General features: G+C 36.9%; 1 protein-coding gene across 50 annotated transcripts in view; it reads right to left on the reverse strand.

Moving 5' to 3' along the window:
* The window catches only part of PHLDB2 (pleckstrin homology like domain family B member 2), a 223,086-nt gene that overhangs the window by 37,137 nt on the left and 170,257 nt on the right, over positions 1-15,692 (reverse strand). For 34 of the 50 annotated variants that reach the window (XM_070582750.1, XM_070582739.1, XM_070582748.1 and 31 more), the window contains 4 exons: positions 12,410-12,538; positions 7,020-7,175; positions 5,962-6,072; positions 3,207-3,296 (listed from right to left, as the gene is read on the reverse strand). In XM_070582750.1, the coding sequence (XP_070438851.1) occupies positions 3,207-3,296; positions 5,962-6,072; positions 7,020-7,175; positions 12,410-12,538 (486 nt within the window). The remainder of the gene's footprint in view (positions 1-3,206; positions 3,297-5,961; positions 6,073-7,019; positions 7,176-12,409; positions 12,539-15,692) is intronic. The other 16 variants (XM_070582749.1, XM_070582737.1, XM_070582742.1 and 13 more) reach the window with 1 other exon arrangement.

A 15,692-nucleotide genomic window follows, 5' to 3' on the forward strand; every position in this document is an offset into this window, starting at 1 on the left:
AGGCATGCGAGAGTATTAATGCTCCCAGTACAATGAAGTTAGCTTAGAGCGGCACGGCCAGATATCTGTGACATTATCAAATGTTTCATTAAAGGAATAATCAGCAATTAAAATGGATTTACAGTGCTTAATCTTGAAAAATGATATTCCAAATATTAAAAATAATTTTTCTGGTGAAATCAAGATGACTATATCATAAATAACCCAATACTTCAAATTCAAAATATCCAGAGGTATCAGCATTCATTCTGTTGATTGAATCAGGTTGTCACTACACAACATTTAAAATAATCACACACGCAAAAATCTGAGATATAAAATTGACACGGGAATCATCTGCTCCCTAATTCAAGAACCTTTTCCACAAATCTTTATTTTTATATTTTCCCTGCTTCTTCTGTTTCCTGACAACTTAGAGTGTAAGTATAAGTGGGTTGAGAGCTTCTGGTTTTTCACTGAGGCATTTATAAAAGAGTAACGTATTTGTAACAGAATCTAGATTTCAGGCATCTCAACCAAATGAGAATAAAAAGGACACTGTCCCCTCTCGAGCCTTCTCTAGCAAAACAAATGTGTGCACACACTTGCCCACGCATGCGCGCGCGCACACACACACACACACACACACACTCACTCACCCCAAAGGTGGAGTTGCAACTCAAGAGTGTTTCAGTTCAGTGCAGCTTCCCCAACCCCTGACTCGACCCCCAGGACAGAAAATGTCCAGTTACTTGTAAGTTCAGTAATTCAGTTCTGGCTTCAGCTTAGAGGAAATATCCACAAAACAAAATCTATGAGAATCAAAACTCCTGAATTTTTATTTGAGGAAAAGGCACTTGTAAATTTTCATGGAAAGTAATTACACAGACCAATCATGATTTTTACCACACCAATAAAACAGTACGAAAAAGAGAATAAAGGGTGTAAAATAGTATCTCTCTTTTAAAAGTAAAACTGAATGAAACTTAACACTTGGGTTCTTCTACTAGCCCAGCAATCTTTTCAAAAATTGGCTTCAGGAAAGGCAAGATATGGTTATGCTGATGAAGTAAAACTTCCAGACTCAAAAGCAAGGTTTTTACTGAGAATTTATAATTATGACGAAGTGGAGAAAACTAGAGTTGACTGTTTATAAATTGGAGGCATCAAAATGCTGCTGAATATAGCCTTGCACTTCAGAAAGGACCAACAGATACAATGTAAACTTTTCTAAGATTAAATTGAAGAAAGGAAGTAGACAACTGGGTTGTCAAATTTCATTTTACCTCTGCTAGTAAATGAGATTGGAGAGTAACAGCTTTGAGTTATTCTTTTGCTCAGTTGATAGAATGTTTCAAAACCAAGGTTTGATTCCTTATATGAGTCATAGACCATATAACTTAACTGCTTCAAAAATGTATACTGTTTGTCCAAAGTGGGACTTGTTTAAAAGAGGTCGATTTAATTCATCACTCTTTAAAAGAAAAGAGAAAGAGAGAAAGACAGGAAGAAAGACAAAAAGAAAGAAAATCAAACATGTTGTGACCCAATTCTGCTTGGTACATGAAAGAGAACACATAGCTACTCAACAAAGACGAGAGTTGCAGACACACACATGAGTCAAAAAGCCAAATGAGCTTCTGATACCCAGAAGTCCCCAGACAAAAAGAACTCATTAATAGAAAAAGTAAGATTTTACTCTTCTCCTAGGAGGTAAAGAGACCTTAGAGCCTATCTAATGCATTTGGATGCCACAAGCCCTTCACGCACTGTCAGGAGGCAAACTGTAGATGTTCCTTCGTAAGCCTTTTCTTTCCCCAGCCCTCCCCATCGCAGTAAAAGGTAGTCACCATCCACCTCGTTATTCAAACTAGAATAATGGCATCGTTCCTGACATCTCCCTTAATTTATTTCATCCCCACATCCAATCTATCAGCAAGAACTGTCAACTCCGCTCCAAAACATATCCTCATGAGCTAATTCTCTCCATCTCTCTGCCATTGCTCGACTCCAAGCCACCCGCATTTCCAGCCTACGCTATTGCAATCACCGCCCACTCCTTATAATCCAGGATCCAAGGAGCAGCCCAGAGTAATCTTTAACAAATGGACAACAGATAACGTCACCTCTCTGCTTAAAACCACTCAATGGTTTCCCATCCACATAAAATAAACTATATTTCTTTAACATGACCCACAAGACCTGCCCCATGTCCATCCACCTTGCTGACCTTATCTTGGTCCACTCTACTCTATTCACAACTACCCTTTGTTCACTGAATCTGCCGGTTCCCTGGTCTGAATAGCAGAGACGATGAAACTGAATGATCTAATAAAGCTATTGCAGAAATATTTCACAAAATGCTTCTAAGGTACATATTAGTCACACTTATTATGTGAAGAGAACTTATTTCACATACCTACACACACACAAAATACTTTCCATGGAGGAATTCCTAACTCTGCTATCTTTTAAAAAACAATTTATAAATAAAGGGTTTTTTGTTATTATGCAAATTTTTATGCAGAAGCAACCTTTTTCTTTAGCTTTTTGAAAAAAAAATACAAAGAAAACTATTTTCTTTCTCAGTCATGGTTACAATTTTCCAAACTAGAGTGAAAATATTCTAGCATTGTAGCAGTGTAGCCCTATAACAGGATATTTGAGAAAGAGTGGTGCTGGGGATGGGGGAAAGATGGATGTTTGCGATGAAGAATGTGTATAGCTTAGTGTAGACAGGATTTTCCAATTTAAGGAGAAAAATAGCAGAAACAAGATTAGGGGGAAAAAGAGAGAGAAAAGAAAGAAACCAGACTATCTTCTCCAATATTCGAGGGCATTTTCACGTTCTATAAGATTTAGGAGAAAGAGAAGTAAAGTAAGAAAGAGGAAGAACTGAGAAAGGAAACTGTAGAACGGAAAGAAGGGAATTTAAGACTAACCTTGGTCTGGATCCTAAATTTTCTGAAACTCCAAGTTAACACACAATGTTGTTCAATGCAAAGTACACACACCACACACACACACACAGTATATCTGCATTAGACACAAACATAATCCCTGAAATCCTCAAAGCATAAATAATGAAGGCAGAAACACCATCAAAGCATTGAGTGCTTTCGTATGTCCTTTGTAACTGTTTTTCCTATTCAGCTAAGCACATAAAACGGAAGGACATCTCTTGATTTCTAAGGCGATATGAGTAGACACATAAAATCATAGCTTACCTCTTTTAGAGTATTGGGGTTGACAGGAAACCCTTTCCCCCCAGAGAGGCTGGAGTATTTCTTTTCCAAATTACAAAGATTTTCCTTTTCCTGAAGGAACACAAAATCTATTAAGCTTAGTCAACTTCGATTTCCCTGATGACTAATGATGTTGAGTATTTTTTCATGTGACATTGATTCTTCATATATCTTCTTTTGTGAAGTATTTGTATTGAAGTCTTTTGCCTATTTTTTACAAATTTATTTATTGGGTGTATATCTATTATTACTGAGTTGTAGGAGTTTTTAATATATTCTGGATACAAGTCTTTTGTCATCTCCTCTTTAAGAAACCTTTGTTTACCCCAAAGGCCATGAAGGTGCACTTGAACTCATATTTTCTTCTAGAAACTTTCTCATTTTAATTTTTATGCTTAGGTCTGTAGTCTGGCTTAAATTCATTTATATGTATGGTGTGAGAATGGATGGTGTGGAGGTTTGTTTTTGTCCATTTTTACCCAGTTGATCCAGCACCATTTGTTGGAAAGACTTTCCTTTCCCTACTAGATTGTCTTGGAGCATTTATCAAAAATCAATGGACAGTAGATGTGTGGGTCTATTTCAGGACTCTCTATTTGGTTCCATTAATCTCTATGTCTATTTGTATGCTGGCACCACACCATCTTAAATACTTTAGCTTTATAGTAAACCTTGAAATCATATAGCATAAATCCTCCAATTTTATTCTTCTTGTTCAAAGTTCTCTTGGCTATTCTATGCCCTTTGCATTTTCACATACAGTTGATTCTCATTATTTGCAGTAGTTATGTTATGTAACATTGCTATGAACAATGAATTCAGGAATACTGAACCACTGTTCCTAGGGGAAATACAGGGTTGGGTTCCTGTGGGCTTTTGGTCACAATATTTTCGTCAACTGATCAATACATAACTTCATTTTATGTGTGTTTCTATTTAAAGACATTTTATTTAATATTATTGTTGATTCATTAACACTGAACTCACAGGCAACAGCACTATAACTCATGCGTGAATGAAGCTTATCCAACACATGTATTTTCTCCATAATGTACATCACAGCCTTCCTGCCCTTAGGAACACTAGATGGTACTTTATAACACTATGGCTTGGGAGCCATTTTAAACAGCAAAATCACCAGCAAAAAGTACAAAAGTGTGAAAATATGGCACTACATAGCCCACAAAAAGGACACTTGTTTACAGTACGAGAACTGAAACAAGAAGGCAGAGCACTGCCTTGTTCAACTTCAGCTGCAAGGGTGCACATTGAGTGACTCAGAATTTTCACAGCTCTGTGCATGTCCATCAAGGACTGCATGGTAAGTACTGATTTGGGGGTTACTAATAAATTTTGGTGAGCAGGCAAATTCACAAATATGAACTCTATGAATAATGAAGATTGACTATAAATTTTAGCATCAACTTGTCAACTTCTACAAAAAGTCTGTTGGGATTTTTACTGGGATTGAGATACCTCTACAGATCAATTTGGGAAAATAAAACTCTTAATTCTTATGTGCCACAATTTTTACAATAGAATTGTATTTTGCATATGTTTAATGAGTAAATAGTATTTCTATGATCGTGCTTACCCATTTTTAAAAATCTATCACTAAGAGATTTTTTGTGCTAAAATTTCAGAAACTACTTAACTACTACATATTACACTATCTAATTTAAACTGTGTCTTTGAATATTGTGTGCAAAAGGTGGTGGGGAGGCTAATGGCATCAGAGTTCATCTCTGGAGCAGAGAATAAGGATGGAAAAGACAACTCCATTCAGAGATTTCTAGGGGCTGAAGAAGCAGGAGGAGGGGAGCTGACAGGGATCTGTGCGGGTTACAGAGGCACCTCGAGTGAACTTATAATTCTACATGAAGGACCAATTTCCTCTTTCTTCTCACCCTAAAATTAGCTAGGTAGCTAAGAGGGGAATACTCCAGCTACATTTCTTCTAGGTGGGACTATGGAACAGCCTCATCCTTTAATCCATCATTCTGGATTTGACTTTTCTCCTATACTCCATTCTGGGTCTATCTCATATTTTCAAGATCCCAAGTGTCACATTCCTAGGTAGTGGCCTGCACGCAAGGCTCAGTCCTGAACTAGACACAGCAACTTTAATTTCTGCTGTCTTATCCCTGAAATTAGACCAGGGACTATGTCAGAAAATTAGGCTGCAGGTTGGGCAAAGGAAACCCTTTACAAGTAGCCACTTTAGGTGCTGGGCAGATGCAGACATAGTTCCTTTGGTAAAGATGATCTTGCCACCCACTCGGGGAGTCTACCTAGCCAATTAAGCTAAACTAAATCCAATGTGGCATTTACCAGGAAGAATCACGTGCAAATAATTGGAGTTCAAAACACAGGAGCAGCCGAGCCAAAATGTTTGACAGCAGCAAAAAGAGCAGAATATATTTTATGTATTTGGTGACAACTATGATTTTTTTTCAAAGAATAAAATCAGCAAACATACAGATTTTCCATAGTTTGTATTTTCATGCCGTGGACAAAGCATGAAGAAAACATCCTTGGTTATTTTCTGAATTATAGTTAATCTTTCACAGCATGAGCTTACTAATGTGGAGGATTAAATAAAAATGTGTATAAAAAAGGCTTCCTTAAATTATAATTCACTCTTCATTATTAAAATGCACTTGCTTTGAAGGAAACAACTTTCCCCAAGTTGGAACCTGTGTTTTATTGCGACCAGCGCTGAAAAGAAAATACTTACTTTTTGCAGCATCATTATTAAATTATTCTTTTCTTTCACAAAATGGTCTTGTTCTCTCTGAGCCTGCTGGACAATGTGACTGGCTTGCTTTTTCAATGCAGAAATTTTTTCCTAGAGGAAAAAAGATGATCATAGAAAGACGCACATTAGACACTCAAAGCTTTGCCAGTCTGCCCTGGAAACAGGAGGTGTTTGCAAGTGGACCAGCAGGGACCCCATTTTCATTGATGGTGGCCAGTGATTACCACCCAGAGGCTATGAGGCAGTTTCTTTGACCTGCCAAGGCTGGTACCTAAGGCCAATACAGTTCAAGTGATTTAAAATCTATGTGAAGAACCCAGGAATCAACAGGAAGTCTTTAGACTATAAAGGAATTTTTGACATCATCTTGGGAGACGCCTCATGGGAAAAAACAATGGAATTTCTTATTTAAACTGAGAGCTTAAGAAGTCACCTTCTTTGTCTTCCCTTCCCTCAATTTTATTGTGTTAGTACAGAGCACTGGGGTCTGATTTTAAATTCTGGAACACAAACTGAATTCTGGACCTCTGGGTGCTGGGGGTTGGGTGGAGTGAGCAATCTGCATGGCATTCCACAGGGCGACTTGTAACGGTAACAAGCTACCAGCCAGCTTTGAGAACTACTGAGAAGTAGAAACAGAGAAAATTCCAAAGAAGACTTGGTTCATAGAATTATTCTAAATCTAGTTACTATGATTGCAAAAGGAAGTAATTTAAAACACATACATAAATTTCTTGTTTTCTCTGCCTTGGCTTTTACATGAAAGAATAATTGAATATTATTCATAAACGCATCTACAGCATTAAGTAACAATGACTCCCACATGTCGCACTTTATCTGGTTTGGAGCACCATTTGGCACATAGAGAGCAGGCTTGATACTCTGTCAAATGTGATATATGATTAAACACATAAAATTATTCAGATATAAAGATAGGCAAATAGAAAGGCAAACGTTATAGCTATATTAATGCTTATTGTCACATAACGAGGAGTATATTTTGATTTTTTACATTGAACGACATCTGGCAAAAGCACCTTTCTGGTAACAATGTTCCGTTGATATTCAGCCACTTCACGCAGGAGCTGCTGGGTCAGGTTCTCCTTTTCCTCATCTAGACGGCTCTCATGCTCTAGCTGCTGGAATTCCAGGTCTTCAAAGTGTTTGCTCTCTACGTCCAACAGGTCGGCATCCTTCGGAGAAAAAGAAGGAAAACGAGACACACCAGAATGGCTGCAGCCTTCTCAATGTGAAGAAAAAAATATTAAAAGCAAACAGTCCAAAACGTCTTTTCAGTTACAACATGGATCAGGGTTAGAAACATGACAGTCCCTTCTTTTGGAGTTAAACCCCAGAGCAGGGACCATTAGAATGGAACTAAAAGGGACTGGGGTGGGTGGGGCAGCATTTATTTCACTATCGGCTTTGGACTGCTCTGTGGATGTGGGAATTCTTGCTAAAATCTAGTAGGCTTTAAAACGGATCATGAAGTATAAAGAGAATTCAGTAAATAACCTAAACATTATCTGCAGACTAAAGGTGTAATATAGTTTCTTGATAAAATTCCTATTTTCCACAAATTTTCAAATGAAATGAGACTTTAGTATAGAGATTAAAGTCAGGATTCCAAAGTTGTTGACTGCAAAAAGAAACGATTCAAGAGTTGGCCAGAGGTCTCTGAGAAGGATACGGGTCCCCAAATGGCACACGACACAATCCACTGGTAGATGTTCTTTAGTTTTTCCTTTTTTTTTTTTTTTTTTGCAATTTCTCAATACATGTTCTCTAATATACATACAGGTAGAGTAGTATACGTATATTATTTTAAATAAATACATATTTTTTGTGCATGCATGCAGTATATATATATTTATAATATAATAAGACCTATATAATATATATAGTCATGCATGCTCAAATAATTATATTTAAGGGAGAAGTCATCAAAAGCATTTGAAGACTGGAGTTCTTAAACTGAACTTCTCTGAATCCCTTAAAATTGTTTACAAACCTTTTTACTGGAAAGAGTGGAACCACAGTGCTCATCAGGAACAAAGAGTGACAAAAAGGTTAAGCACGGCTACTCTAGGAATAATCTTCAGGACATTTAAGAAAGATCAGATATCCTAAGAATCAGGTGTAGAATACGCATTCCCCAACCCGTGAGATGTCTGAAGACAGGAATGAATCAGTGTCTGTGCAGAGAGTGGTGCGTGTTGTGTCAATTATTCTCCAATATACTTTTTAGAAAAAAATCCCTCCTTATTTTTGGAGCCTTTGACAGAACTATAAATGTGGTATATGGAAGATTTTTTTAAAATACAATTTATAAATAATCTTTGGTCAGAAAGAAGCGGGAGCCAGGCTCTATGGCTCGCAATTCCACACAGGTAAAAAGAGTCAGGGAACTTTTTTTTTCAATTAAAACATCAAAAAGAGTTGGATAAATAAATATATGATAAGTTAGATCTATATCAGCATCTAAACCTACCATCTCCTCCCCTGGTTTTTATGTAAGTGATAAAGCAGCCTTTTAATCAAATGGAATTCATAGAAGGACTATTAGCTACTATGTAATTACAACCACCACTATAGCAACAAGATTATTATGTCAACGCAGACAGTTGGATTCTCAAAGTTTAAGAGCAGGAAAAACAATTTGAAAAACATACTCAACATTTCTTAACTCTTCTTTACATTTTAACTGGCCAAACAGAAAGTGAGCTTGGTTTCAAGTTATTGGCTGACATATCAAGTTTATCAGACATTTCATGCCTATAACTTCTAAAGGAATTAATGAATTTGGACCAAAGCTAGTCATTACTGAAGGAATTAAGAGAGAACTCAAGTGTTATGTCTTGAAACAAAATATCAGCTGATAGATTTACTCATACAGGTGTCCATATTCAAGTTTTTAAGGTTTTTCAATTAAGCATGGTTTGTGGCTAAAGGTTATTGAGATAAAAATTTTAATAATTATTTTTTTTAGTTTATAAAGAATCTTCGAAGTGCGATATGGCTCACAAGACATACTCTATGCTAGCCAACCTCTTACTCTACATCTGGTTAATATGCAAGAGGTGTTATTTTAATGGCATGAAGGTCACAGAGTCACTAATTTATTTGTAGTAAATATTGAAACCACTGCATGAAAATAATAGCACACTAGGTAGGAAAGTTGAAAATTAAACCTAACCTCAGCACTCTGATTCTGCTGGGGTAATCACCTGATCACGTTATCTAAACCATTAAAATGTGTGTATACAAACTTGCATTGTGAAAGAAAAACAGCTTGAAAGGGGAAAAAAACTTTCAAAAGATTTTAGATAAGAATAAGAATTCAGGGGACGGAATTTGGGGGCAGAAGTACTTTAATTGAGCAGAGAATAACATATACAGGAAGCTCAAAGTCAAGTGTATGACTAGTTGAATGAAAATTTTAACTAAACTTCACTCACTAAAAGAATATTACAAATCACTCCTGGCAGGCAAGCTCCAAGGCCAGGTGTGAAAGGAAATAAACCAGCTGCACTAAAGAAAATTGAACGCAATTCATTTTTTCTTTCCAATAACTTTTTGAGAATGGATATGGCAGAAGTTTATGTGCAGATCTTTATGTTTTCTTTGCCTAGCAGAGGGACAGAAAGAAGAGAATAGATGTGGTATGGCCAGGAGAGATGACAGTAATAATCTCATGACAGCTCAAGGCCAACTCTGAAAGCAAATTCAAATGGGCCTCAGGGTTTGTTAACATTTCTCTGTCTTAGGCACTGTAGCCAAACACTTCAATTGCATACTTTTGGAATTCGGAAAAAGACAATGGAAATCATCTAGTACAATCTCCTCATTTTATATATGAGGATATTGAGGCCCACAGAGCTTGAATGACTTATCCAAGATTAAAGGATCAACTGATTGTAGAGCCAGTGAGAAAAAAAGGTCTCCTAAATTGTGGATATCACTAAATAGTATTTAAAAAAAATCAAAGAGACTGAGATCAACCATTCAGCCGAGTAAATATCAAAAGCAGAAGAAAACTGTCCCAGCCAGGTGTCTCCTCCATTTCATGCTGGAATCTACCCTGGTAAATGAAAGACTTATTTAACTTCTGCTTTCTTTTCCATACTCCTTGTATCCCAGGGAACAATTTGATTGGTGAGCCCACATCAACTACATAGAACCACAGGCCATGAAATCAACATCAGATGAAAACTGAATTCTGACTCTAAAGCAATGATTTAGAAGTAAGAAGCCCAGTCACAAATCCATAGTGTTGTATTTACAAACTCACCCTATAATTTCAGCTTACGTATTTGAGACAACATACAGTTTAAGAAGATTATTTTCTTCCTAGTCATTTATTCTCTATTTTGTATGACTTGCCACCTAATGAAGTCAGTTGTAATAAAATCAACTTTATTAAACTTAGTTTAATGCCTTGGAGAAGATTTGTAATGAAACGGTATTCCGAAGTGTTTGAAGTCTGATGGGAAATGAGTTGTGATAAAACAGGAAGTTCCTACTATGAGTGGACTTGTGAAATAAGTGAACTTTCTAGTGATTAAGTCAAGGCCTTCATGAAGAGTTACTTTGGTCATCATCGCTGGAAAACAGAATTAGTAGATCTCTTAATATTAGGTGAACAGAAGCTACCATAAGCCAGTTCTCTCTCCTAAGGAAAGGGGCTTTATGATAAGAATTTTACACTTTGCTTGGAGAGGAAGAGGAAGGAGTCTTTGCTTTCAATTAGAGGAATAGGCTGTCTTCATCATTTCCTTTCCTCTTTTGTAGTCAAAATCCTTAGAACATACACAAATTTATGAGTTATCCTATAGAATCTAGATTAAGCAAACAGCAATTATTTAACCCACCTGAGTCCAGGTTATTAATGGAATCTACCAATATTTATTTGAAGCAATGTTTATAAAGAATACAAACAAAAACTGAATAACTAAAGGAAAGGAAGAACAAGATATATAAGCATGTTTACGACTCTGAATAAAGTCTTACAACAACTGTATAAAATCTTTAGCAATAGGGAGAGTTGAAAAACAGTACACAAATAGAAAAATTAGTTTCCCAATCTCTTTTGTGAACTGGCATAAACACAAACAAATTATAAACTAAAATAATTTTACAAATATTATTCTTTTTCTAATCATTTTAATCACAAGATTTCCAGAGTTGTAACACTGAGGGACAGGAAGTTTTATGTTCTTACAGCAAATTCAGCTGTACACAATAAAATTAGTAAGGGGAAGAAACACTGTTGGAACTCACTTTGATCCAACATCATAAGAAATAAATATTAGAATTGTTATGCTGCAATTTAATCTATCTGCATTAAGTACCTATTGTTAAGAGGCTTTCAACCTCCCGTAACATTGAAAAGTTTTAACTGTAATTCTTCATAACCTAGTGATCCTCAAGGTATCAAATATTTTTGTATTAAAGGTCATCTTAAACCTTTTCGAGGGTGTGCTGTCTTAACTGATTTTTCAACTTGCCCATTCCCAAGAAGGTACAGACATCATAACATGAATGAAACTAGCCTTCTTTTCTACTCACGTGGAATCATAAAGTGTTAATCACTTGGGACTGGTTATTACCATCTGACTCCTCTAGAGGTCCAGGACTGTTCACGACTGTTTCCCCAGGGTCACAGTTTATTTGGGCTGCTGTTTAGGGCAAACAACCCAGTTGCCAAGAGGCTATGAAATATTAAGTGGCCTTGCCAGTATTTATGAAACTATCCACCTGGGAAGTCCTGGTTTCAGAAGATAACCAGCGTAGCCATGGTTAGGGATCAAAGAATACCCTGATAAAGTTCAAGAAGAAGGTCCACGCTGCACTATGTTTTTAAAAATTATGAGCTCCTATGAGAAGATGTTAAGAGCATCAGGAATGCTCTGCATCCTAGATCTTGGTGTTTGAGTCCTGTGATTGTGCTAATGAGTTCAATGTCATTAAGAAGCAGAAAGAAAAAGAAAAACCAAAGGATGAGTGATGGTGGGGAGCAAATAAGAAAAACATTATAATTTTTGGACAAGAATATAAAACCAAGCATAGGAAAAAAAAGCATTCAAGGGCAAACTACTCACGATGCAGTGCAGAACGCAGAGAAGGACGTCAGCTGATTAAAATGCTACAATCTTGGCGTCGATTACATGTCTCTCTTTTATTACAAAGAACGACCCCAGAAATGTTTTTGCGTTAAAAATTAGGTAAAGGATTCTAACAAGGAATTTTTTAATTGATTAGCATGGAATAGTATATACTGTCAGCATGCATATTTCTATTTAAAAAGTATCTAATGACCAGAATGTATGCAAATTTATGCTATGTGAAGTAGGAAGTCATAGATCACTGGAATTTAATTGAAAACACAAAACACAAAGCAACTGGTGCATTCCTGTGTGCTACTGACCCTTTTCAGTTGTTGCTGTAACTGTTCCCTCATGGACTCAGGACAATTGTCCAGCTGGGTCTTCTGCTCGGAGTAAAGCTCCTGAAGCCTCTCTAGTTTTTCCCTTTCAGCATCAAGCTTTACCTTCTCCTGAAGGTCAGAAAGCAGAAAATAGAAGAACAGAAATTACCTTCACACCTCAAGCAGGCGTTAGTGAACATTTCCAAAGGATAACACAAACAAACAAATATACACAAACTCTAGTTATCCTATGAGTGTAGAAACACATCTTGTTAGTAACTAAGATGAAGGGGTATAAATGGAAATAAGGACAGGGAGGCCCCATTTCTGCATTCTCAAAACACGGTCCACTTCATTGGTTGTTGGCAATGACACCGTCCTTCCTTCCTTCCTGCTGCCATGTTACAAAAGCAGGGCAAACAACTGAAATGTTGGTTAATGGTCAACACGAAACAAAAGAAATGCCAACCGAGTGCATAAGATAGCTTTGCAGATTCACTTGGCAGAGAACCAGACAAAGAAAAGCAGGCATTTACCCCAAGAATGGTGGTACTCCAATTTGCTGAAGGTGACTGTTAGGCAAGCTTTGGAAATTACTGAAATTCTGTTCTCAGGTCAGAGGCACCCTAGGTGCACTAGCTCACATCCTGGTCATTTGAAACAGCTCTAGCTATCTGGAAAACTTTAGAGCTTAAGCAAGTAGAAAATCTGATTCCAAGCAGAGCATCTAATTCAAGGGCTGAGAGAGCTAGTAAAAATGCAAGATGGACAAAGCAGCAAGAGAAAGTGTTTCAGGCAGCTGAGATACACCGAAAGTGTGACATTTATGTGGAAATAAAGACTTCCCTACAAGGACTGACATAAAAAATAACTGAAACATAGACTGTGAAAAAAAGGAGAGGAGAACACTCAGGAGTCAGAGAATAAAAGGAAGGAAAAGAGAGCACTAAATCTCTCCCACTCACACACTCCAGTGTGACCCTGGGCAGTCCCCAGAGTCAACCAGGCAAATGCTGTGGTACAGTGATTACACAGCCTTGCAATCGAGAAACAAAACTTCAGTCTGTTTCCTGTCAGTCTTCCCAAGTTGTGCCCCCTTGATGGTGCTCTGAACCCTTGAAGGAATTTTAGACCTGCTTCTCTCCTGTGTAACACTCTCAGCCTAAACAAACGCACTTTATGAAGTACTATGATGATTTGACCCTCAGTAAGCAAAATCACCACCACCTTACTTTCCTGAGTTCATTCTTGTGAATTGGTAGACATAAAACTGGCTTCCAAGCACATCACAGAAGGATTTTCTAGGTTTTTCTTTTTTTTTTTTTTTGGTGAGGAAGATTGGCCCTGTGCTAACATCTGTGCCAATCTTCCCCTATTTTGTATGTGGGATGCTGCCACAGCATGGCTTGATGAGCAGTGTATAGGTACATGCCCTGGATCCAAACCTGCAAACCTGGACCACCAAAGTGGAGTGCAGGAACTTAACCACTACGCAACCAGGCCAGCCCCACAGAAGGATTTTTTTTAAAGGATGAAGCCCTGAAATAGTTCTACAAAATTATACTTTAATTTCTTCATCCAAACGGCCATGACTTCCTGTATAAACATATATTTAGATTCTTTATAGAAGATGTATGGTTTAAATCAAAAACTATATGACATCAATACCTATACCAGTTCACCTGAGTCTCCATTTTTGGCTTAAATTTTAAAATTTCAAGGACATTTTAAAAACGTATATTTGGATTTAGAAATGCATATTTTTCTCAAGATGATCAAATTCAAAAGTCATAAAACTGAGAATTCTACTCCACATATCAATCTACAACTTAGCTTTTAGCCGACCATAAAGTTTCCCCAGCCATTAATGGCAAGTTTGCTCCCTGTGCACATCTGTTGTGCAGGAGCTGGAGAAAGCGACGGCCGCCTTCACAGGATAAAGGATACTCAAGTGTTAATTCGTAGTAAAACCGAATATACTAGTATCAGATTTAATTTTTAGTTTCAGAATTAATATTATTTTTCCCTTAATAAAACCAGCAATACAAAACACCTATTATCTTCTGGCTAAGAAAACGCGTTATCTGCTTTGCATTTGGATCAAAAATTGACCTATTTACACAGCAAAAGAACTTTATCTCAAAAGAGCTCTGTTTCCAGTTACTATATCACTGAATTTTGCAGCAATTCCAGTCTCCAACAGAAAGTTAAACAAATAAGAAACTATTCACGCCAATGAAATACCATATGTGTAAAGCCCTAAAATTTAAATTTATACTTGATAGAAAACATTGACACAATATTTGATAATATGGAAAGGCACCGGCCTAAAACATAGGTCTCAAATATGAAGAAATAACCAAACTACTCCTCTGATGCTCTCCATTTTTTATTGTATTAACAATATTAATAATATTAATAACCATAATAGTATGTGCTTATTATTAAACAAGCACAAATAAACAACTAATAAAAAATACCTTAGGTTTACACAGTGCCTTCCTTCTGAGGTGCTCCAAACATTTCACAATTCCACTCAAGGAAGCAGAAGAATTATGCAAGCAGGCACCAGCAGAACCTTCTGGAGCGTCTCTGCGGTTTATCAGTAAGGCTGTGACCGCTACCTGGGTCTCGAAGCAAAAGCTCAGCTTGACAGGGGGGTCAAAGCTGGGGCAAAGGAAGTAAGGGGAGGGATGAAAGGACTAGTGGCAGGTGGGCCCGTCCATAAATCACAGAGGACCACAGAGGTGACATCACTCCTGCAAGAGCCAGAAGTAGACCAACTTTGAGCCAGAAACAAATGAATATTTAATACTCTTCTATTTATTACCCAGGAAGTTTTAATATTCCTCTCTTCTATTTATTGCAAAGGAAAATTAGCTCTAGGCAAGCAGTTAATTAGAGCTGAAAGTATCACCTTCTACAGTGAAGATAAAATAGATGGATAAGTTAGGTGGCATTCCAGGGTTTAGGGACTCTTGCTTTTTATATGTAAAATGTTAAAACTAGGTGTTGCTCCCTTCCTCTAGATTTAAATTGGTAAACTCACCTATTCTAACTAACTATGGGCACAGGGATATTTCCAAATACCAAATAGGGAGAGAGTACGACTCTTTTTTTTTTTTTAAGACTCACGTATCTACTTTCAGGAAATAAATGAATTAAAGTGTATTTTTAATAAATTTAACAAATTTAACTTTGCTGAAAAAATAAGAATACAAGGAATTGGAACATTCTAGAAAAATCCAGACGTACAAGGGGGCATTAACAAAACCAAGAACAG

This window comes from Equus przewalskii, chromosome 18 (assembly GCF_037783145.1).
Source record: "Equus przewalskii isolate Varuska chromosome 18, EquPr2, whole genome shotgun sequence".
NCBI lineage: Eukaryota > Metazoa > Chordata > Mammalia > Perissodactyla > Equidae > Equus > Equus przewalskii.